Below are 24033 nucleotides of genomic sequence, written 5' to 3'. Positions count from 1 at the left end.
AACATGCCGGTAAAATTAGTGCAGAAGTAAAAAGAGTTGTGAGGAATGGGACTGGTGTCAATCCGTAGCAAATTACTGTGCACCTCCTGAGTGCAAATCATTGTTTTATTAAATGACTGTTGCCACTCTGAAAGCACAGGCTCCTGTCAGGCTAACAATGTGTGTTCAAAGAATAAATGTCCATTTCATATATTCAAATTAGCCTCAGTTTTCTTTCGATATTTGTTTTCTATTTAAAATGCATAATGTGACTCTACTTCCTGACCATCTGCAGTAAGCTTTCAAGAATGAGTTACTCGTAAAACCTTTGTGTTTTTTAAATTAAATAATACCAAAAAGTACAAAAGATCAAAAAAATCAGTGACAGACACTTGAATTAAGCAATCTGTGTCTCAATCATGGTAATATGATAAGGGAAAAGGGAAACCTTACAAAAGAACTCAGCCATTAACTGAAAGGTGCCATTAACTGAAAGGTAGTTGGAAAGGTGATTTCATCATTGAACCCCACATTCACAACTCAGCCCACTCTCTACCTGGAGGTCTCGAGTTTCCATTACCTCATCTCCCCAGCTCCTGATTTCAGTTTTCTCCTTAGCTCATCTACACGAGCTGCCACTTCTTCTGGACGAATCAAACCATCAACTACATGGTTAAGGTGATTCTGGAAATCTTTAAGTTGCTGTTTTAACAGGTTATTGTCATCCTGTGGAGGGGGTAAAATGGAGAGGGGTAAAAATTACCAAAACAAAATAAAAAATACACCCAAATACACACACACAGCCCATGTTATTTACCATATAACAGTTCCAGTCAACTCCCTTTACCAATTTTTTAAAAACCCTTTGCACTATGGCCGACAATATCTGAATCTTTTGATTAATCCGAAGTCACAAAAGACACAAACAGGCATTACGATGTGTCCTGACGTGATGCAAAAAAGTACGTATGAACACTACCTAAGACTGTCTTCTTGCCAAAGAGTAAATAACTTGAATCTAAATAAGCCTCCATATGTGACATAAGAACATGTTAATCAATGCCATGGGGATGCAACCACCAAAATCTACACTATGGGAAACTCTACAGGACAAAGACCTGGTTTTCTTTAGTATGAAACAAAGAGAAAAAAAAGGAGCAAAACTATAGATTACAGGAGACAAGAGTCAAGTCATCCAAATGCAATGTGTGCACCTTATTTGGATTCTGATTCCAACATAACACTTCTAAAAAATTTATAATTTGAACATTTTGTATACTTAAGGTATTTGACGATATTAGGGAGTTATTGTAATTTTTTTTTTTTTTTGTGGTACGCGGGCCTCTCAGTGTTGTGGCCTCTCCCGTAGCGGAGCACAGGCTCCGGACGCGCAGGCTCAGCGGCCATGGCTCATGGGCCCAGCCGCTCTGCAGCATATGGGATCTTCCCGGACTGGGGCACGAACCTGTGTCCCCTGCATCGGCAGGCGGACTCTCAACCACCGCGCCACCAGGGAAGCCCAGGAGTTATTGTAATTTTAAGGTGTAATGATAGTATCCATGTTTATGCCTCTTTTTTTTTTCTGGCCATGCTGCGTAGCTTGCGGGATCACAGTTCCCTGACCAGAGATTGAAGCCGGGCCATAGCAGTGAAAGCTCAGAATCCTAATAACCACTAGGCCACCAGGGAACTACCCTATGCTTCTTTTTTAAAGCCTTATTTTTTGGAGATACATACAATAGTACAGTATTTACAGATAAAATCAGATGTTTTGGATTTACTTCAAAATAATTCAGTGTGTGAACAAGTGTGAGGGGTGAGGTGTGGAGGGTATTATAGATGAAATAAGACTGGCCATGTGTTATAGATGAAGTAAGGTAGGCCATGTGTTGAAACTGTTGAAGATGAGTGATATATACATAAGGATTCATTTTAGTATTCTATTTTTGAATATGCTTGAGAATATACATAATTCAAACTTAGAAAAAACAAAAAACACCTTCCCATAATACTCAGCTTTATCTGCCAATCAACTGAAAAGTGGAACATCTAATACTGAAGTTCTCTAATAGCTTACAATTCTCTGTGGGAGTATTTGTTATATGCTAGGATATTTTTACTAAGAAACTAATGAACATAACTAGACCCCAGAATTAAATCCAGACAGTACCTCTTTCAAGTAAAAAGAAACTGCTAAAATTTCCCTAAATTGTACAGAAAAATAGTTCTATGTCCTAAACTATTAACTATATTCCCCTGAATACCTATATTCTACTTAAGTGATTTTCTTCAAACTTGGTATAACATTAGGTTTTTTTTTTTTTTTAACACTGTTAACTAAATTGGAGAATTAGCATTGCAATGAACGTGCCTGTCCACCATATTTGCACTACTTTCTAATCCTGGCCACAGGTGATCTGACCCAAGGACAGCCAATCCACTGACTAGCCAGAAAACAAGTTCTCTCCCTCTCCAAAATATGAACCAAGATCCAGTCCAGCAAGTCCGTATGAGAGCTAGACCTGTAAGGTTATGTCAGGTTGGGGCTGGGGTTGATGCTGGGCCAAATGCAATGCCCAGGGAGACAGAGGAGAAATGAGAGCCACACAGGCCCTGGAAGGTTATCAGAGCAGCTCTGGTCACCAGCAAGCTGCCTGTCTCCTTCCTTGAGCTAGTGTTAGTAGGTTTTGGTTCACTGCAACTAAATGATTTCTGACAAAGATAAATGTAGAGTGAGTTTAACTTGTACTCCGCATCAGGAGGTCAGTAGGCCAAGTAACCAAAGGACCTAGTTCCAACTAAGAGAGTCTTACAGCATGGACCAGCATTCTGGAAAGCTGACCTCAATTTCTACCTTGGAGAGAGACCCCTGAAGTCCTGTTCTTTAATAGATGTGTACTGAAGTATTTATGGTTGAAATAAAGATGTATGAGATTTTCTTTAAAATATTCCAGCAAAAAAAAAATGTGGATTAATTGAAATAAGAACAGCAGAATGTTGACAATTCTTTAAGCTGAGTAAACGAAAGGGCATAAGGCTATCTTCTCTCCGATTTTGTGATTATTTGAAAATTTCCAAGGTAAAAATAAAAAATAATAATCCAGTGAACACCCAATACACACACACAACACACACAAGAATGGAAAACATGTATATCTTTTATGATATTTACTTCAGAAGCTGAAATGATAGCAGTAAAAATTAAATTCTAGGTAACTAGATTTTCTTAAACTTTGAGAAAAAAATATTCAAGGCATTGGAAGAAGAGAGAGAGAATTTGGGTGAGTTTAGTCTTATTTGTCACAAATCCCCCTAGATGAATATTTGGAGCCTTCCCCCAAACCACAATAACTCTGCCCCTTGATTTCTGGTGAAGTATAACAGCTGCCACCTACGTCAGCTAAGTGACCCCTGACCTCACAGATCTGGAAACCTGCGTGTTGATCCAGGTACTTGTTTGTTCAGACGTATGTCCTCTTTGAGAGCGTTTAATTACCTGGAAAATCCTGTCCACTTGCTTCTCGAGCAGTTTGTTGGGCAGATTATTGTGACAATAGCTATAAAAATAGTCTGCCAAAGAAAACTCTCAAAAATATAAAATGACTGCATTTTTAATGACATTCCTTCTGAGAAGGAGACTGAAAACTTTACAATTAAGAAGTTCTACTGCAACTCATTCTAGTTAAATTCCTGGATAATTACAAAGATATTTCAGTGGAAGAAGAATGCATCAATCTGATAATTTTAGCTTAGTCTGGTAACAAAGCCGCTTCTAGCGGAAATGCAAGGTACTGCTGTCCTCCATGAGTTTACCTAGTGTTCTCTGTTTACTATCGACACTGCCTCTATCTCTTAGCACCATAATAACAACACAAAGGATATGCATATTAGTAATCTTAAAATAATCGCAACAGAGGCTATGGTACCATCCCATCCAGAAGTCCTTTTTTCTAATAACTCAAGTAGCTTACTACATGTAAGAGCAGGTTGTGAAGTGTCTGACATAAAGATGCCAACATCTTTGGGTGTCCCATATAAGAATGTATTGGGAGCCAATAAGTCTCTACCTGCAGCTGTTTAAGTTGGGTGCGGAGCTCACTATTTTCTTGTTCCTTTTCTTCTGAGAGCTGGGCTTTTCCGAGTGCGTTCTTGAGGGCTTGCTTTTCTTTCTCAAGTTCTGTTTGAACAGCTGATTGTTCTAACTATTGCCATAGGAAGCGATGATACAAAAAAAGTAAAATAGCAATAATTTATGATCTAATAAGGCATAAATAAATTTACATACACATGCAATCCCTTGGGAGCTTTGGTTTTATAACAACTCAGTTTTACATTTGTACCCCCAAGTTTAAAAGCCCAAGGTAAGTTTTTCACATGCCTCCTTAAACTATTAATACATAAGGAAGAGCAAGCATCAGAATCAGCTCAGCCCAGATACACCAATTCAGAATCTCCAGGAGTGAGCCTAAATACCTACCTTTAAAAGCTCTGTGAGTGATTCAACAGTTACTGCTCTCTTTTCCCTTAGACCAATATTTCTCACACTGTGGTCCTCAAATACCTGCATCAAAATCACTTGCTGCACCTGTTAAAAATACAGATGCCTGGACTCCCTCTCAGACTTGATGGGCAGAATTTCTAGGGCAAGTCCCAGGAATCTGCATTTAACAAGCATCACAAGTGATTTCATATAACTAAAGGGTACCAATCATAGATCTGTAAAGCAGAGAGAGAAGATCTGTTATGCTCCACAATCTCGATGTGTGGTTTGAAGACCAATCTTGGTAGTCCTGATGCAAGGAAAGGAATGTCCCTTTCAATACCATATGAATTTGTGAAAAGGCCAGGCTGCTGTAATATTTTTGTCAAGACTTATAAGAAAAAAAAATAAAGGACAATGGAAGTACAAAAGACAATGGATTTTAAGCCAGTAAGGGCTTGCTTAAAAACTTTTGAAAATTTATTTCAAAGAAGATGCTATCCAGAAATTGTATTTACTATTATTTAAAAATATGTATTTACTGTTATTTTAATTGTTTCCTTCCCAACCTCTTGTTTTCCACACTCTGATCAGGTCAACTATAGTTTTATAAAGCTTGGTACTCTTAAGAAATATAACACTGACAACTGGCAAATGGTCATTTGATATCATTTGGTATCTAGTAAGTAAAGGAACACAAAGTAATTACAATTATTATAATAAGCCTATTTTTATATCCTTTTCTAATCATATGAATGCCATTTTACATGAATTCCTGGGATTCAAACTATCTTATTTTTTTTAATGATTAATTAATTTTAAATTATAGTTGATTTACAATGTTTCAGTATACAGCAAAGTGATTCAGTTATACAAATATATATCTATTCTTTTTCAGATTCTTTTCCATTATAGGTTATTATCAATACAAGATATTGCATATAGTTCCCTGTGCTATATAGTAGGTCCTTGTTGTTTCCCTATTTTATATACAGTAGTGTGTATATGTTAATCCCAAATTCCCAATTTATCCCTCCTCCCCCCTTTCCCCTTTGGTAACCATAAGTTTGTTTTCTATGTCTGTGAGTCTATTTCTGTTTTGTAAATAAGTTCATTTGTATCATTTTTTTAGATTCCACATATAAGTGATATCATATGATAGTCGTCTTTCTCTGTCTGATTTACTTCACTTAGTATGATAATCTCTGGGCCCATCTATGTTGCTGCAAATGGCACTATTTCATTTTTTTTTTTACAGCTGAGTAATATTCCATTGTGTATAAATACCACATCTTTATCCATACATATGTCGATGGACATTTAGGTTGCTCCCATGTCTTGGCTATTGTAAATAGTGCTGCTATGAACACTGGGGTCCATGTATCTTTTCGAATTAGTTTTCATCTTTTCCAGATATATGCCCAGGAGTGGGATTGCTGGATGATACAGTAACTCTATTTTTAGTTTTTTAAGGAACCTCCACTTCTCCATAGTGACTGCACCAATTTACATTCCCCCAAGAGTGTAGGAGGGTTTCCTTTTCTCCACACCCTCTCCAGCATTTATTATTTGTAGATGATGGCCATTCTGACCAGTGTGAAGTGGTACCTCATTGTAGTTTTGATTTGCATTTCTCTAATAATTAGCGATGTTGAGCATCTTTTCATGTGCCTGTTTCAAACTATCTTATTTTATTTAACTTTCATCCAGTTAGAACCTATTGACCCTCCTCATGTGCCAGGCACTGAAACAGGCATCTACAATCTGGGCATTCACTGTGCTCTGAGTCTAGCAGGAGAGACAGACAATCTAAACAGATGATTTCATACACAAGCTAAAATGCTTTGACTGAGCACAGGTTAAAGGAAAATCAAAGTAGAGTCCCGAATCCAGATTTTCAGCAGGCATAACAGAAGGTGAGGGTGGGCTTCCTGGAGGAAGATGCAACCCATTTGGCTAATAGCTAAACAAAACTGTATTTTAATGTGATCAAGAATATATTATAACTGGCCTCTGTCTTCCTCTCTGCCCTTATCTCTCACTCTCATTCCCTACTCTTCTCGCTCCTGGCATATTGGAGGCATACTTTCAGCACTTCAAATGCATTAAGCTCTCTCTCCTTGCCTCTCTGCCTAGAACACATCCCTTACCTCTACCCTTTCACCTCTGCTCCCTCTGCACAGCCAAATCCTAGTTCCCCTTGAAGTCTCGGCTGAAACACCATTTCCATAGGGCAGTCTTCCCTGACCACCACTCCCCTAGCACAGAACCCTATCGTTTTCTTTGTCCGACACCTGTTTCACCTACCAGACTGTCAGCTTCACAAGGACATAACCATGTCTGTGCTACTCCCTACAGCATCCATGGCACCTGGCCCTTAATGGCCAATCGATAAGTATTTATTGGATGAATAAATATTTCACTAATTTTCAAGTATAATTAAACTAGTGGGTATTTCATCCAACCAGAACAGGAAGTAGCAAAGTAAAATTTAATATCAGCTTAAAAGAGGTCTCTTAAAGCTGTTTTGAGAAAGAACAACTAGAATTTATTGATTACCAACTGCTAGGTGCTTTCAGGCCCATTGTCTCACTTACCCTCACCATAACCCGCTTTACAAATGATGAGGCATTTGTCAGAGGCTCAGAGCCATGAAGTGAGTTGCCCATGTTCACACATGGGTCATATTTAAGCTCAGAATGTCTGACTCCAAAAATGTGCTCTTCCCATCACTCCACATACATTATATTAAAAAGTGTTTAATCTTCGATTAAATTAAAGGAAAGTTGTTATGTTAAGGCCCAGCCTACTTGGTTTCTAGATGGCTTTGTGCTCTTACTTACCTGGCTGAGCCTTGCTAGTTTTTCCAACTCTTCTTTGAGCTGGTTGGCTTCGGCATCCTTTATTTTTAACTGAGCCTCTAGCTCAGCCTCGTAGGCACTGAGATCTCCTTGGGTCTGCTGCAGGGATGCATTCACCTCATGCTGCTCCTGAAGGGCGCTCTCTAGCTCTGCAAGCTCCTGCAAGGATTCAGTGTTTTAAGTACAGAACCCTCAGTGTGCTGCTTAAGCATCTGCAAGTCATTATAAGTAACGTGAGCACTTAAAGTAAATGCTGGCCAGCCAGTGCTGGCCAGGCACAGAGCATTCAATGGCAATACGATGAAGCTGCAGGCTGTGTGAATCCAGGCTGGAAAACAAAAACACTGACTAAATGTAATAAGAAAAATCAGTAAGCTACAACATGTTTTCCAAAGTAACCAGTTGTGTGATACTTTAAATGAGTCTTATGTATTCGTAAGAAGAAAGAAGAGAGGAGGATAAAATTTAAGGCCTATTTTCCTTCAGACACTGGAATAAATGTTTTCACATTCATTATTTAATTACATCCTCACAGTAACTGTGTAAGGTAAAGTATTATCCCCGTTTTATAGATGAGGAAATGGAGAATGAAGATCTAAGTAAACAGCACAGAGCTGTGCAGCTAAAAAAAGGACAGAGTCAGAATATGAACTGAGATTTCTGACTCCAAAGCCCACACTCTTCCTGTTAAACCACAGTATGTTCACTTATCAGAAGAACAAAATGGGACTAGCACTCTCTAATATTAAGGATGAGAGAGAAGCTTAAACGAGTGTTAACAAGAATATAAGTACCTGTTGATTAGCATACCACAGTTCTGATTCATTTTAGCCTATTTTTTTATGATTAAACATTATAGCTTTCACCTGTTTATTTGGAATCTTGAAGAATTAAACTATTCTGATTAAAGAGGAGAATCCTGTGATAAGAACGTCTATAGAAGAGTTTCTCAGTAAGGGATCAAAAGACCACCTGGCATCTGAATCATATGGGTTGCTTGTCCAAAATGCAGACACTACTTATAACCAACAGAGGATTAATATCCAGAATATATAAAAAGTTCCTACAAATCATTAAGAAACAGACAATCCAATAGAAAAAATGGGCAAAGAATATGAATAGGGATTTCACTGAAGAGAAAAACTGAATGGCAAATAAACAGATGAAAAGTACTTAACATCTCCAGTAATCAAGTGAAAATGCAGTTAAAACAAGACACAATTTTGCACAGAGCATAGAGAAACAAGTTAAACAAACCATGAGGAAACAATCAGATAAATCCAGAATGTGGGACACGCTACAGAACTACCAGCTGGATTCTACACACACACACGCGCGCGCGTGCGCGCACCATGAAAGACATTCTTGGCACAATTGGGAAAATGTGAATATGGCTCAGATATTAGATAATATTAGGGAATTGCTGTTAATTTTCCTAGGTATAATAATGGTATTGCACTGATGTAGGAAAATGTCCTCATTTTTAAGAGATATGTACTGAAGGGATGATGTCATAATATCTGCAATTTTCAAATGACCCAGCAAAAGAAAAAGATATAGAAAAATATTTGTTGAATCTAAGAGAGCACATAGATGCTCAATGAATTATTCTTTCAACTTTCCTGTAAATGTAAAAATTTTCATAAAAAAGACATCATTTCAAACTCAGCACATTGGCAAACACTAAGTCTGACAAAATGTTAAATTTCCTGAATTTGATCTTTATTCTGTGTTTATCTTAGAAAATGTCCTTGTTCTCAGGAAACATACTGAAATATTTAGAAGCTAAAGAGCATGATGTCTACCGCTAATTCTAAAATGATTAAGAAAAAATTTATATAACAATGTATATAAAATCATGTAAAATTTTATATCAGACAGAAAGCAAATGTGGCAAAATAAATTGGTGACTCTGAATGGAAGGTATAGTGAGCTATTCTTGCAACTCTCCTGTAAGCTTGAAATTATTTCAAAATTAAGGCTTACAAAATAAAAGTTAGATAACATTAAGGTGATGTCAAGGATGTGGTGTAATGGTAGCCCTTCACACTGCTGGGGGGAACAGAAATTCACAAAATCACTATGGACAGTAATTTGACAATATCTAGTGAAGCTGAGAAGGCACGTACACTCTGACTCACAGTTCCACTGTGAACACAGTCCCCATGCTCAGGATGTGTGTAAGAATGTCACTCTCAATATTGTAATAGCAAAAGAATGGAAACCACCTCAATATCCCCCAAGAGGAGAATGAATAAGCAATAAATTTGTGGTAGGCACATACAATGGGATGCTATATACATCGATAAAAATAGAGCTACATGTATCAACTTGCATAATTCTCAAAAACATAAACATGAAGGAAGAAAGGAAGTAGCCAAAGAATACATTATGTACTTTTTATATAAATCCTAAAATTATGCAAAACTATAATACGTATTGTTTATGGATGGATACACATATAATAAAAGAAGAGAGATAGAGGGAAATGATAACCATATTCAGGATTTTGCTATCTCTGGGAGGGGTACACAGAGGGTTTCAAATATATCTGTATGTTTTAGTTTTTAAGCTGTGAGTACATAGTGTTAAATATTTTTGATATTCTTATATGTCTGATAAATTTCATAACATTAAAACAAATTAATTCAAATTTCCAAAGCCAGCCCTACTGAGGATGAGGTTTGGGAATCTGGGTTCTCCTGCAATGTAAAGTTTACCAAACAACTAAAACAGAGCAAGTGAAATCTCCAAATGAATGTCAACAAATCAAGCATGGAAGGGTATAATTTACAATGCTGTGTCTGTTTTGTTATCTGTAAAATAATACTACAATTATGAAGTAACAGCAACAAGAATAAGAAAAATTATGTTATGCTTAATTTTGCTACACAAATAACAAAATATGAACATCTAATACAGTATTTGTAATAGCTATAATTTCTTATTCTTTAGAGTTATTTGATCACAATACTTTTCAGGGATAGCAATTCAGCTAAAATAATCTTCCTTTTCTTAGTAAGGGAAAAATAATGCTTCCAAGTGTATCACAACTAAAGGGAAAAAAAACCCCAAAACACTAAATAGCCCCTAACACTTTTGCCACTTATAATTGCACTGTGGCTAACTTCCTTAACTAACTTAACTTGGACATCATCCACTTCTGAAGGTAAGGAAAACAGACAAGAAGAAACAAATCATACCTTCCTCATATTTTCTGCAGCTAAGGCAACTATTTCCAGTTGGTCCCTTTCCTGCTTGACCTCAGTCAATCTCTGCAGCAATGTCTCTTTCTCATCCTGTAGCCTTCTGCACTCATTCTGGGCCTGAGTAGCCTGGCCTTTGACAGTCCCCAGGTATTCTTGCAACCCACTGATGACACCTTCTAAGTCCTTCTTCAGGGCTTCATTTGCTGCTATCTGGCCTAAGCAAGACGAAGAAAGGGAAGACGATAATATATATAAGAAAATGCTTTCAAGATACATAATTACTGCATTTAGTCTCCTTAGCTATTGTTACTAGCTAAGAATGAAATTTTAAGCTTTCAATTATTTCCTACTATCTTAGATTTCATTTTCAAGATATAGTAATAGCTTTCCCCCCTATTATCCATGGTACAGGAGTATTAAGCAGGTACACAATAAAAATAGTATATTCATTGGCATTGCTTATGAAATGCTTAATACATGCTATAAAAAGTTTAAAGTAGTGATTTCCAAATAAAATAACGAAAAGTGTGCAACAAAACAGTTCTTGCTGCTAGACACACAAAACAAAACCAAGTCAAATCCCAGACTAGCAGCATTAACCTGTAACCTGAAGACTTATAAAAACAAACAAACCATATATTGGGTTTACTATGTCCAGGCACTTCATGAACACTATTTCATTTAATCTTCCCCAAACTAATGATCGTGACAGAAATAATTTATCCCAGGTAACACAGCTGATAACGGCAAAACAAGGACTGGGGTCTTTTTACCACAAGCCAAGGCTCTCATCACTTACAGTCTATTATCTTCCTCTTCCACTATTATGGCAATGTCACATTTTTTTTAAATGATTTTTTTAAATGGGTGGAAGATCTATTTTTATTATTTATTTAAAAAATTTTCTTTTTTGGCCACACTGTGCAGCTTGTGGGATCTTAGTTCCCCAACTAGGGATTGAACCTGGGCCCATGGCAGTAAAAGCAAAAGAGTCCTAACCACTGGACCACCTGGGAATTCCCAGCAATGTCACAATTGAAATTTGCACTGCAAAAATAGATCCTAAAATTCTTTTTGCAGTCTCCTTATAACCAGACACCGAATGCCTGATATCAACGGACTCTTTGCTCCTGAAAAGATTTTAGGCCTTAGAAGAAGACAATCACATGCCAGAGTTTATCATGATAATGTACGGATTTCTTGCCATAGTGACCTGACTCACTAGGACATCAACCCAAGAAAACTAAAATAAAAATTTTTAATTTTATTAAACATTTTTGAGTACTCTGCAAATATTTCCCTATCAAATACTAGTACTAACAGCTGAAGCATATTCAGCTAATATCTGGATTAATGCCTGTTATTTGTCTTTTATTAACACTGAATCTGATTTACCTTAAATCATACTTAAATTCTCACCTTCAGTAAGCTGTTGTTCAAGGTCCTTAATCTCTTCAGTTTCTTTAGCAATTCTAGAAAGTATCTCATCCAAACGACTTTCAAGTTGTTTGTACTGCTTGTTCATAATGTCAAGCTGTTGTTCTTTACCCCTCTTCTGAGCCTTCATATGGCACTGAATTGAAAAAAAAAAATAAAATCCCTAATTCTTTAAACTCTTATAAAAATAATAATCCTTAATAACATTTCTAGGGAAGAGTGGAAAAGAAAATGTAACAATTTGCATCTGTTTTGTGTCAGACACTGTTGTTTTCACATGAAGTTTTCATTTAAACCTCATGATAACTTGATGTGGAAATCATCTCCATTTTACAGATGAGCAAACTGAGGCTCAGGAAGGTTAAGTGATTTTTCCCAGGTAACAGCTAGTAGGTAATGCAGCCAATTTCAGTGTTCTTTGCACTGCACTAAAATGTATCTTTCCAAAAGGTTTCCCAAAAGTTAATTGATTATATATACATATATCCATAGGAAAAGGCTATATTCTAAAATGTTAACAAAGGTTATATCTGGGTGGAAAGATTACAAGAGATTTTTAATAAGTTTTTTTAGCTAAAAAATTTATAATAGACAAGTAATAACTTTTTATTAAAAAACATTAAGTATAATTTTTAAAAAGGTTTTTTTGGGGAAATACAGACATGAAATAAATACTTCCTTAGAATTCAAGTTTATTTTCTTTTTTTTTTAACTTCTTTATTATTGGAGTATAATTGCTTTACAATGGTGTTAGTTTCTGCTTTATAACAAAGTGAGTCAGCTATACATATACATATATTCCCATATCTCCTCCCTCTTGCATCTCCCTCCCACCCTCCCTATCCCACCTCTCTAGGTGGTCACAAAGCACCGAGCTGATCTCCCTGTGCTATGCGGCTGCTTCCCACTAGCTATCTATTTTACATTTGGTAGTGTATATAGTGTCCATTCCACTCTCTCACTTTGTCCCAGCTTACCCTTCCCCCTCCCCGTGTCCTCAACGAGTTTATTTTCAATTCCTTATACAAAGAAACATTTTGCTTTTAAGTTCCATAAACTGGGAGTTGAGAGGGACCTCGAAGACCATTTAGCCCAGTGATTCTCAAGATGGAGGGCCCTATGGAGGCACACCCCTGCAACCACTACATACAGCTGCAACCACTACATATGCCCCTGGTGGAAAAGAGCTTCCACACACCCACACACACTCTGACAGTCATCGCTTTAGGGAGCTACTGTTAACTGAAAGGATTGGATTGTATTTCTCAGGTGTGCTGGGGGAAAAACTGAAAACTGATGACCTAGTCTAACTCTTCCTTTTACATGTGAGAAAACTGAATCTCAGATCCATCAAATGACTTGCCCAGGTCTCCTTAAGCAACAGTTCATATGGAGACAAAATAATTCCCCAGAGAACCTGTGCCCTCCCACTCACATCACACCCTCGCAGCTCTAGTTTGCCCCCACAGGATCAGAGGAACAGAACAATAATAAATCAAGAGAAAGTTACCAGGAGAAAGAACTATATTAGTCTGAACAACGAACTCCATGCGTCTCAAGTCTAAGACTACAATTTGATTATAAAAGAACATTTCTCAATTTTACAAGTCTGCTGCCTCCAAAGACAAGAAAGAAAGTCTCTTCATTTCTGAAGAATAAATGAGAGGCAGCTTGATTGGAAGGTTTTTATTTTACTACTGGTAAAACGTGATGGATGTTCAAAACTCTTCTCCTACTCTCCCAAAATACCCATCTGAAGTCTTTCTGAAAAGATAACTGCAGATAAAACCTTAAATTCTAAGTAAATTTAGGATTTTTATGGCTCAAGAAAGAATTTTCAAAAAGATCTACACTCATATCTGTATCAATAAATCTTAAAAATTCACCATTAAAACTTCCACTGAAATCTCTACATGCAGGACAAAAAATTAGTTCAATACACCAATGATCTGCATTAAACACATGGGAGCAAAAGTAGATTCAGCGATTTTCACTACCATGGAGCTCACAATAGAGGTACTGTAAAAACAGGAACTTACATCTCTCACTCCTCCTCCTTTTTAAATCCTTTGTACACAGAGAGAGAAAATGATCATACCTTAATTTAGAATTTGTCCTGTTAAAACTGAGACGTTGAGAACAGAGGAACTGTGGGCGGAACGCTTTCTAATGCTGTCTTGAAATTCATGTGCACTTCCCTCTCTGACAGCCACAATTTTGTAAACGCCTCTGAGCCTCTAACCTCCCAGCGCTTCAAACCACATTCCTGGCAGAGATTGAGCGGCAGCCCAGCCCGTCCAATCACAAGCAGCCTCTGAAGGCAGGCCACACCCTCCGTGCTTTAAATCACAACACAGGAAGCTTCCACAGGCCAATCACGCACAATCTTTGCAACAGATTACTACAGATTAATTGCCTTTAGCATACAGTTTGCTCCCATAGAGCATTGCTAGACAGGGAACAGGGATACAAATCTTCCTTTATTATGTTTGCTCCTGTGGTATTTCTGCTTCTGCGAATGTTTTCTAGAACTAAAATGGGATTTGATTTTTATATAGTACCTTTTCCTTTTGAAAACTAGTTAAATGCTTATGTCTGTTGAAAACTTGGCTTGGCTCTGAGCTAATTTTAAAAATAATTAATCTCTGTAGACCTGTAACTCCTTTGTGAGGCTCTGCCTCTTCCTAAAAGGGGGTACTTTGGGAAATCATTTAATCTTTCTAAATCATATTTTCATTTTATGCAAATTTAAAAAGTCACCAGTCTCATTTGGATGCTGTAATAAAATAAAGTTCCACACCATATGTGCCTAAAACCAAGTGCAATGCAAGACACGTCACTGGCACTTAACATACTTGTTTTCCATCATATCTCAGTCATTTACTGTTTCCTAATCTCTCAAGCTTTTACTTTAAATTCTATTTGCTATTCAGAAAGATACTTCATCTGATTAGATAATAAAAGTTAAATAAAAGCCTGAATCTGCAGAAAAATATGCAGAATACCATCCTTGATTCTTTCCCTCTTGCTAAAATGTTCACATTTTGCAGCCTAAAATGGGGTGCCTAACACTAGGCGTTAAGGTGACTTTGTGCAAATTAGAAAAAGATGCTCCTTCCAGGTGAACAAATTAAAAAGAGACATCCTCTGGTGCTCAGACTAAGACTGTAACCCTAAGAAGTAACCTTCACAAGTTTTAACAATACCAAAAAGGAACTTCAAAATCTGGCTTGTATGTTTCATCTCCACTATTACAGATTGATTTTGACTACCTTCAAAACTTGGATGCCTTTCCTACTTCTCATTTAACTCCTTTCTATATGTAATTCTTTACAGATATCCAGTGTGTATTAGACTCCTGGTATGCCAAGACTATCACAGTCCTAAGTTGAAAGCAAACAGACAATCTAGGTTCTGATTACACTCATAGATCACAGAACTACAAGAGGGAGTAAAGGAGCTTTGGGTAGTGCCTATAGGCCAGTTCTTCCCTACTTTCCTTAATGCAAGCATTCATAAACATAGCACTGGCCCCTGGGGATTCAGTTCCTGTCCTCAGGGGCCTTACATGGGGTGGTAGACTTCTGAACAAATAAATATGATACAGGAAGATATCACAGACCATATTATATATTATTTAAAATCTCTAATTTTTCATGTAATGAAAATTCTTCAAGATAATCAAGACTACTTTTGGTTTCTTTTTTTTCTTTTTTTTTTTTTTTGCGGTACGCAGGCCTCTCACTGCTGTGGCCTCTCCCATTGCGCAGCACAGGCTCCGGACGTGCAGGCCCAGCGGCCATGGCTCACGGGCCCAGCCGCTCCGCGGCATGTGGTATCTTCCCGGACCAGGGCACGAACCCGGGTCCCCTGCATCGGCAGGCGGACTCTCAACCACTGTGCCACCAGAGAAGCCCTGGTTTCAATTTTAATACTAAGTCTTAGGCTTTTGTTATAAAAGACCTTATGTCTGTGATGATATGGTCACCCTTTGTCAAAATTAGCTGGCCTCCAAAAAATATCTATGATATTTTACTAAAATGCTTAAAGGGATAACTAAATAACTTGTCAAGTACATAAAGCAATTATAGTGCATTGTCTTTACCATGTTAAATTCTATGGTTTCTCATAATCCAGAGATTTTAAAGTTTTTTTTTAAATAACCTTATTATTCAAAGTATACCAGTAAAATATGCAGGAAATATTCTTACTTCTATTTTACAAATATTGGCTAAAATATAAACCATTAGTAAGACTTTACAGAGTAGAGACAGAAAGAGACAAGAACCTAACTCCATCATCCAGCCACCTGACCACGTCTGGCCACATTTTAGGAAGACATACTCTAGAGAAATGTTTTCTTTTTAAGGACAAAACAAAACAATATGAAACAACAAATAGCTTTAGTGGAATATTTGCATAAAGGATTAAAGAAGAGGTAGAAAAAGGACTCCGAACCCCCTCAGCTCTCCCATCTTGCCACCTTGCTGTTAAGAAAGAAGAAAATAAAACAAGGAGAGAGAAAGAGTAAGAGGTTTGGAGAGCACCTTAGAGCAGGTTACTCTTGATTTGAAATATAATGAAATTCAATTACTTAAAAAAAATATGTATATCATTCATCAATTGTTCTACTGAAAGCTACTACCTCCATCAAGCCCTAGGTTGTTTTGTTTTAAACACACACACACACTTCATATATATGTGTGTGTGTGTATGTATATACACACATATGTATATATATAATACACATACATACACTCATATTGTATATACACACACATATAAACATATGTATTGCTCAGATTTGTGCATCAAACTAAAAGAGATTTTCAGAAAGGACTCTGAGGCTAAAAACGATGAGACATAATACCTAGAAAGAATGATATGCTCATCCCCATAGAACAAGCCAAAGATCTCTTCATTTACTTACATGTTTTGGGTCTTTGGAATCCAGACTATCAATACCTATTTGCAGGTCCTTGATCTCCTTCTGCTTTTCAGCAATTTCTCCTCTTTGCTTTTCCATCTGCATTTCTAGATCCAGAGCTTCTTGGCGTAATTTATTTAGAAGTTGTATCCTACCACTCAACTGCTTGTAAAGAAAGTCTTTCTCCGCTTCTGAAATCTAATTCCCCCCCCACCCCAACATACAATTAACAGAGGACAGCAACACTGATTTACAAATTTACAGAAAACAACTAGTACAATTTGAAAAGGTATTCCATGCTCTATCAGGCTTTTTTTAATAATAAAAGTAAAATGCAGGAGATACCTAGGCACTCCATTCATATCTTATACTTTTATCCTTATTATATGTAAGAAAATTTTATTTTATAAAAGCTTATGAAAATAGCAGTAGAAATGAAGTTGTCATATTAGTATAAATAATTTATAAATTATTAATAATAATAACCATAATATTAATGGTAGCTGACTTTATATAGCACTTACCCTTGTATTAGAATATCAAGCCAACTGACAATGTAATGAAAAATTTAGGCTATATTATACTTACTCATTTAAAATAACTATTTTTTCCAAGCACATTTTGTAAGCATCCATTTACTTAAAAATTATGTACATTATTTACTTCTACCAATTTATCTATATAAAGCTTTCGCCAGTACTGTTATAAAACATTCTTATTTAATTATTAAAATCATTCTTAATAGCTCCATCCACCTCATCTCCCATTTTCAATCCATCTTTAAGTCCTGTCAATTCTACTGCCAGATTTTACCTAGTCTTCTTTCTCTCCATGTCCACCATCACCTTTGTAGTCCAAGCCATTATCATGTCTTGCCTGTACTAAACAACAGCCTCCTAACCGATGTACACATCTCCATTTTTTCCATCTCTCTCAACCCATTTCACTCTCATCAAGTAGCCAGAGTGACCTTATAAAAATACAAATAGGATCAGCCATGCTACCACCTAAAGTCCTTCAAAGGTTTCCCATTACATTCAGAATAAAATTCAAACCCCTTAAAATGGCCTATGATGCCTGGCATGAGCTTTAACCTCATCTTCCACTATACTCTCCCTCATCCTGCAGAGGAATCTTTAGTCTGAAGTCTTTTGCACACACTGTCACCTCTGCCTGGAATATGCTTGCCCTTAATTCTGCCTTACTGGCTCTTTTTCATCCTTTGGGTCTCAGCCTAAATGTCACTTCCTCAGTGAGGTGTTTGTGGGTTGCAGCAATCTACATCCTCTTTACTGTCTCTCCTAATTTTCTTTCCCCCCTAGAACTTATGTTGTTTAACTATACATTTCTTTTAAACTTATTTTTACTTATTTTTTGCCTACTTCCTGCCCAAGAGAGAGGAACACATCCGTTTTTTTCATTACTCAGGGCCCAGCTCAGTCAGCAACTGCCACATAAACTTGAATCAATTTCTAGTTACTAAATAATTTGAAACTAATGACACAGGGTTATCTTTTTAAAAGAATATATAATTTGGACTTCACCTTCTTTTCTTCCTACTATGGTATGAATACATTACCATCACAATTTTCAAATACTGATTTTTAAAAGTTGCAAATAACTAAAACCTTTTACTTACTTAAAAACTAAAATGTTTAGTTTTTGAACTTTCTTCCGTTTTTGAACTTTCTCCCTATGCAACTACATCATGGGTTTGAGCTGCTTGCTTCTTCATGACATCATCTTTATGTGTACCATATTTTATATCATTTATATTTTTGCTACTCATGTTTAATAATGTTCATTGTAGAGGTGTTTTCTGGCTCTTAATCTAGGTTCCAGGATCTTAAAGGTGGTGAGTGCTTAATTAAATTAGGAGAGATATATTAGGAAGCAGCTTCCCTGGATAAATTGGACACTTTCATAATACAGTAGACTGAATATATCTTTTTACATAAATGGTTAAGTAATGTGTATTTATACACTCTATTAAATGCTAATAGGATGTCATCCTGAATGGAAGGAAATGAAATTGGAAAACGCTAGAACCATATCTGACTCTGAAATTTGTTATTCCGTAATTAATTAGGCAGCACTGATATAAAGATTTTTTTACACGGTTATGAAGAGGGAAACACATTTCATTTTTGGCATTTTCTCTTAGCAATGCAGCTTTACTTTTACTTACTTTTTTAAGTTGTACAGCTTCTTCCAGTTGTTTAAATTCTTCAGTAGCTCTTAAAATTTGTTGTTCTGCCTTTTCTATTTCATCATGCAGTTCTGATAGTCGAGCTTGTGCTGCAAATTTAAAAACCATGCACACAGGCACACAAGAAAAATCTTGAATTCTCAAATTTCTACCTTTTTCTTAGCAATAACTTCCTCCAATTAAATTCTGCAATTATACAACACAGGAATTAAAAAAAAGTAATTTCTTATGATTGTTTTCCTCTCTATTAGTTAATCTCTAGAATAGTTTCATGATATGCCATAGAGCTATAACTGATCCATTTATTTGCAAAATCCTAACATAAAAGGGGCTCTACTTGATACTCCCAACATTAAAGAACTCTTTTGAAAGAATAAGGATTTTATTTGTAAATATGTGCTTACATGTCACCAAGTTATAATTAGGTTTAGAGTATTAAACAAAAACCTGTGTTAGAGACAAATGCTTTATGATGGGATTCAATATCAAGAAATTCACTACTGATTTGGTAATCCCAAATCAGTGACTTTCCACCTCAAATTCCTGATTTCTTTCTCCCTCCCTGCCTCCTATAAAACTTGAGGCTGGTGTGATTTAGTTTCGCTTTCCCCTTCCAGAGCCTTGCATATAGTATACGCAGGCATGGACAATTCGGCCTCTTTTCTCCCCTCTCCAAGTCAACCGCTATTGGCCTTCCATGTATTCCATTTAGCTGCCAACCAAGGGAAGATGGGCTACTAATCTCATTGCTTGAGATCCCCACAATGGGTCATGATTACTAGTGAGATGAATGAACTCAGGTCTGCTTTCTCCTTCCGCCATATGCATACAGCTAAGTGAGGAAGTGGGTCCAAAGTTTGCCATTTGGAAGGTCTCTAAGTGTCCCCTTGGATTGATTTCTTCCTCTTTGTGACTTGCCAGGAAGTGATAAGATTCCTTGAATTAGATGGCTGAGGGCGGGGTGCAGTTGACGAAGTGGAGTGTGGGGCAGGTCAAGAAGAGTCAGAGGCCAGCCTCAGGCCTAAGCCTAAGGAGAGTGCACTGATCCAGTTTATCCAAAGCACTACTTTAGGTTTTGGCGACATGTATAGGAATCAATAACTTTACTTGCTTCAATTATTACTAATTATGTCTTTGAATGTGTAAGTCCAATGGTGAGGAGCACCTGTTGGCAGGATGAAATTTAAGCATTCTTGGAGCCCCTGGACACGCTGCTATCAAATAACGGTCAAAAACCCCATTCTTCATAACAGGAATCATTAAAAAATAATCTGCTCAATGAATCACTGCTTTTGTTTTAGATGTCTCATGTAAACAACAGTATAATAAATAACTTCAGCATGTTTAACTAGAAGAATTAAAAAACAAAATTTGCTTATATATTCTTTTGTATTTTTAAAGAATTTAAAGTAACTTTTTTTAACCTGCACTTATTTTGTTTTCTTTGTCTTCCAGTCGTGTGTCCAGTGGCGTATGGGCTCTCAAGTTCACATGTTCATTTCTAAGTTGTTCCCCTTCATCTGGATCCATCCTCTTGATCTCTACTAGCTGGGCATTATCGGTAATATAACTCTCTGTGGCAAACGTATTTCTCTTGTATCTGGATTTGCCAATGTAAGGGCTTTCGTCTGGGGCTTTATCAATGTCAACATACTAAAAACAAAATAAATAAATCTTATGACTTAATAAGTAACTGCTATGCAGTCGAGTGACATTATTCATTTTATTAATGAAGAATATATCACAGAATTGCCTAAATAGTAATCCTACACACATAGAAGTTTAAAAAAATATATAATTCTTTTATCTTATTCTTAATATACTAAAAAGGAACTAGAACAAAAAATGGTCTCAAAAGGATTACTCCTCCTATCCCCAAACAGTGAGCTGGATTGACTAAGAAAGTGCCTACAGTTATGTGGTTTTTGTTGTTGTTTTTAGCACTGCTGTATCTCTCAGATCAGAAATCTACATGTTTTATTTTGGTTTCTTGGCTGATATATAAGTAAAATATCAGTCTAATAAATTTTAAATGTTGAATTTTTACTAAAATAATTTTTCATAAAAATTTAGTATTTACTAAATACTAAATTTTTACTAAATCATATTTGATATGACATTTTATTATCATATATTATTTTATATGATACTGACTGGAGCTTGGAAGTTAAACAGTTCCCTGTTGCAGTGGCATTTATGGTATTTGTACAAATAATGGTTGACTAATAGTGAACCCACTGATTATTGAAAAAACAATGTAGGGAGATGTCTATTCCATGGTCACTGAAGCAGGCAGTGCACTTTTCCTGGAGGTTTGGATTTAAGGAAGCTGATCAACCACACTCTTGAGTGAGGTAACAGGATTAGAAGGGCTGCTTATGGTTACGAATATGGATGTGGGCAAATATCCTCTTGGGGCTTTTAACCTCTTTTGGACACTGCTCTACCTCACTGAGCCAAATAATTCACAGATTCAACCAAAATACTCTGCTGGTATCTTAAGAAAAACATGGAGTGGTTATTGATAAAATCATTTGAACATCTCCACCACCCTGCCCTCCCCTGCCCCATTCTATGCTGGCTTTAACTGTGGATTACTACAAAATCAAAATAACTCACCTCTGATGGATAATAATTCAGTGGCTCAAATTTAGCATCAATTTTATAAAAAGCCAATTCCTGTTCCAGTTCATACTGTTTCTGACATGCTCGAGTTAGTTCCATGGTCTTCTGCCTTAGCTATTGGCCCAATTTGATATGAAACAACACATAGATTCAGTAAGTTAGTATAAAGGTACAGTGGTGTGGCAAGCTCTAATTATAACTGATAATTAGATTTTTTAAAATCTCACAGCAAATAGAATAACATTAAGAGCATTTTATCTTAATTCTAAAGTATTACAAAGAATGAAATACAAAATTATCATTTCATAAGAGATCACATAAAAGACCTTTGAAGTTTATATGTTATTTCAGGATACAATGAGTAAAAGTTTTAAAAATCATTTAAATTTGCTTTATCCAAACATGAAAATAACTCTGTATCAATTATTTTTAAGTAACTAGTCTACTAAGTACCTGCTTCCTGATTTCCCAATAACTGGTACTAATTTATTTAACTGACTCATGATAGTTTCAAATCATGGATAGAAATAATATTTGACATTTACTAAGAAATTAGAAGGAGCGAGAAGGATGAAAATAGGAGATTGGTTTTAATTGTTGTACTGATGTTGCTGTAGTATTTTGGCTAATGGCATCTCAGTTTTAAGTGTTCAGAACATTGTTCTTTGTAATGGAGGATAAGGGATGTGAATAAGCTCAATCAGATCCAAATATAGGATATTAAATTTTTAATAAAGTAATCCTACTGTAATTACAACTTTTCAGTTATTCTTAGAAATTTTAGGAGCTAGAAGAAAAATCATCTAATCTAACCCTCTGAATTTATAAATAAAGAAACTGAGTCCCAGATTGGTGAACTGACTTGTCAAAAGATACATCATTAGATTAGTGGCAGAAGTTAAATATTTTATTAACTACCAGTACCAGTCCCCTTTCTACTAAAGCAATCCTTGAGTTCATTTCAAAGGTCCACTAAGTGATTTCTGCTTTTTCATTCCCCCCAGCATCTGACAGTAGATACCAGACAAAAAAAGGCATGCAGAAACACTTCTTTAATATAAAAATGCAAGCTGAAGAAAATAAAACATAAACGAACATGAACATTTTACAAGGCCCGTGAAATCAAAGTCGTGCATGATTTAGCTTTCAGTCACCTCCTGATTATCCAACTGAGTGGAAGTAAGGCTAACCTGGATAACAGGTAATTCTGACTGAGTACTCACTGTATGCCAGACACCATGCTAAGCATTTGACATATGCCATCTCACTGAATCTTCATAACTACCCTATGAGATGATAAAAGCTGTACAGAGAGGTTAAATAACTTGTCCAATTGCACAGCTGGTAGTGGAAGAGGCAGAGTTCAGTTCCAAGTTTCCCGATTTCAAATCCGACACTCTATTATACTACACTGCCTTCGATGTCCTGCTGCAGGGTGTCAAGCACATTACCCACATTGATGCTTTCACTGAATGCTCACAAGTCCCTGAGTCCCTAGAAGGCAACTCACAACCAACAATGTCAACTAATCTTGCGCTTCTCTCCCTAAAGATCAGTGGCAGTGGGGACAAACAAAGGCAAATGTGACTGAACGGTGGAGGCTATAGGGACTGGTCTCCACAGGCAAATACAGTTGACCCTTGAACAATGTCGGTTCGAACTGAGCAGGTTCACTTACACATACATTTCAATAGTAAATACTATAGTACTAGACGGTGGTTGTTTGAATCTGTGGATGCTGAGGAACTAAGGATATTGAGGACCAACTATAAGTTATACGTGGACTAACCCCTGTGTTGTTCAAGGCTCAACTTTAATAATGAATACTCTGTGCATCTTAAAGTACTTTTGTGTCTTTTACAGCAGTAGGCTTAGCATATAGTAAGCATTCAATAAATGTCCTTTGAAGAAATGCATAAATGGGAGCAAAGTGGGAGTCAAAGCCCGGGAAAGTATTAGCTGTGGATAATCAAGAGCTGACTGCAGTTAACATATTTACCAATAGGAAAAATGATACAAATTCTTTCCCCCACATTCAAATTCACTCTCCTATGTAAACAATCATTAAAAAAAATTATACATACACACAAGCACATTTCTCAAAAGGCAAGCCAGTTTCAAAACTTAAAATGTACATAAGGATATTAATACAAGTTTTCATGCAAACCATGAAAAACATAGTATACAATTCAGTCCTGAACAAACTACCTTTAAGGAAGAATAAAGAATCAGCAGAAAAGGGTCTGCAAGAAACCAAAACAAGGGCTAAAAGGAGAAAGAAGCAAACAGATACCATCACCTGGAGA

The 24033-nt window shown here is 36.4% G+C and overlaps 1 protein-coding gene across 8 annotated transcripts in view; it reads right to left on the bottom strand.

Moving 5' to 3' along the window:
* CNTRL (centriolin) overlaps window positions 1-24033 on the bottom strand; it is an 84633-nt gene that overhangs the window by 34380 nt on the left and 26220 nt on the right. For 5 of the 8 annotated variants that reach the window (XM_049710760.1, XM_033427297.2, XM_012532864.3 and 2 more), the window contains 9 exons: window positions 21722-21841; window positions 20527-20755; window positions 19082-19191; window positions 16897-17091; window positions 11949-12102; window positions 10524-10744; window positions 7303-7479; window positions 4047-4181; window positions 560-705 (listed from right to left, as the gene is read on the bottom strand). In XM_049710760.1, the coding sequence (XP_049566717.1) occupies window positions 560-705; window positions 4047-4181; window positions 7303-7479; window positions 10524-10744; window positions 11949-12102; window positions 16897-17091; window positions 19082-19191; window positions 20527-20755; window positions 21722-21841 (1487 nt within the window). Of the gene's footprint in view, window positions 1-559; window positions 706-4046; window positions 4182-7302; window positions 7480-10523; window positions 10745-11948; window positions 12103-16896; window positions 17092-19081; window positions 19192-20526; window positions 20756-21721; window positions 21842-23935; window positions 23993-24033 lie in introns of those variants that run through there. The other 3 variants (XM_049710758.1, XM_049710759.1, XM_049710761.1) reach the window with 1 other exon arrangement.

This window comes from Orcinus orca, chromosome 6 (assembly GCF_937001465.1).
Source record: "Orcinus orca chromosome 6, mOrcOrc1.1, whole genome shotgun sequence".
NCBI classification, from domain to species: domain Eukaryota; kingdom Metazoa; phylum Chordata; class Mammalia; order Artiodactyla; family Delphinidae; genus Orcinus; species Orcinus orca.
This window is presented reverse-complemented; position numbering and strand designations above follow the sequence as displayed.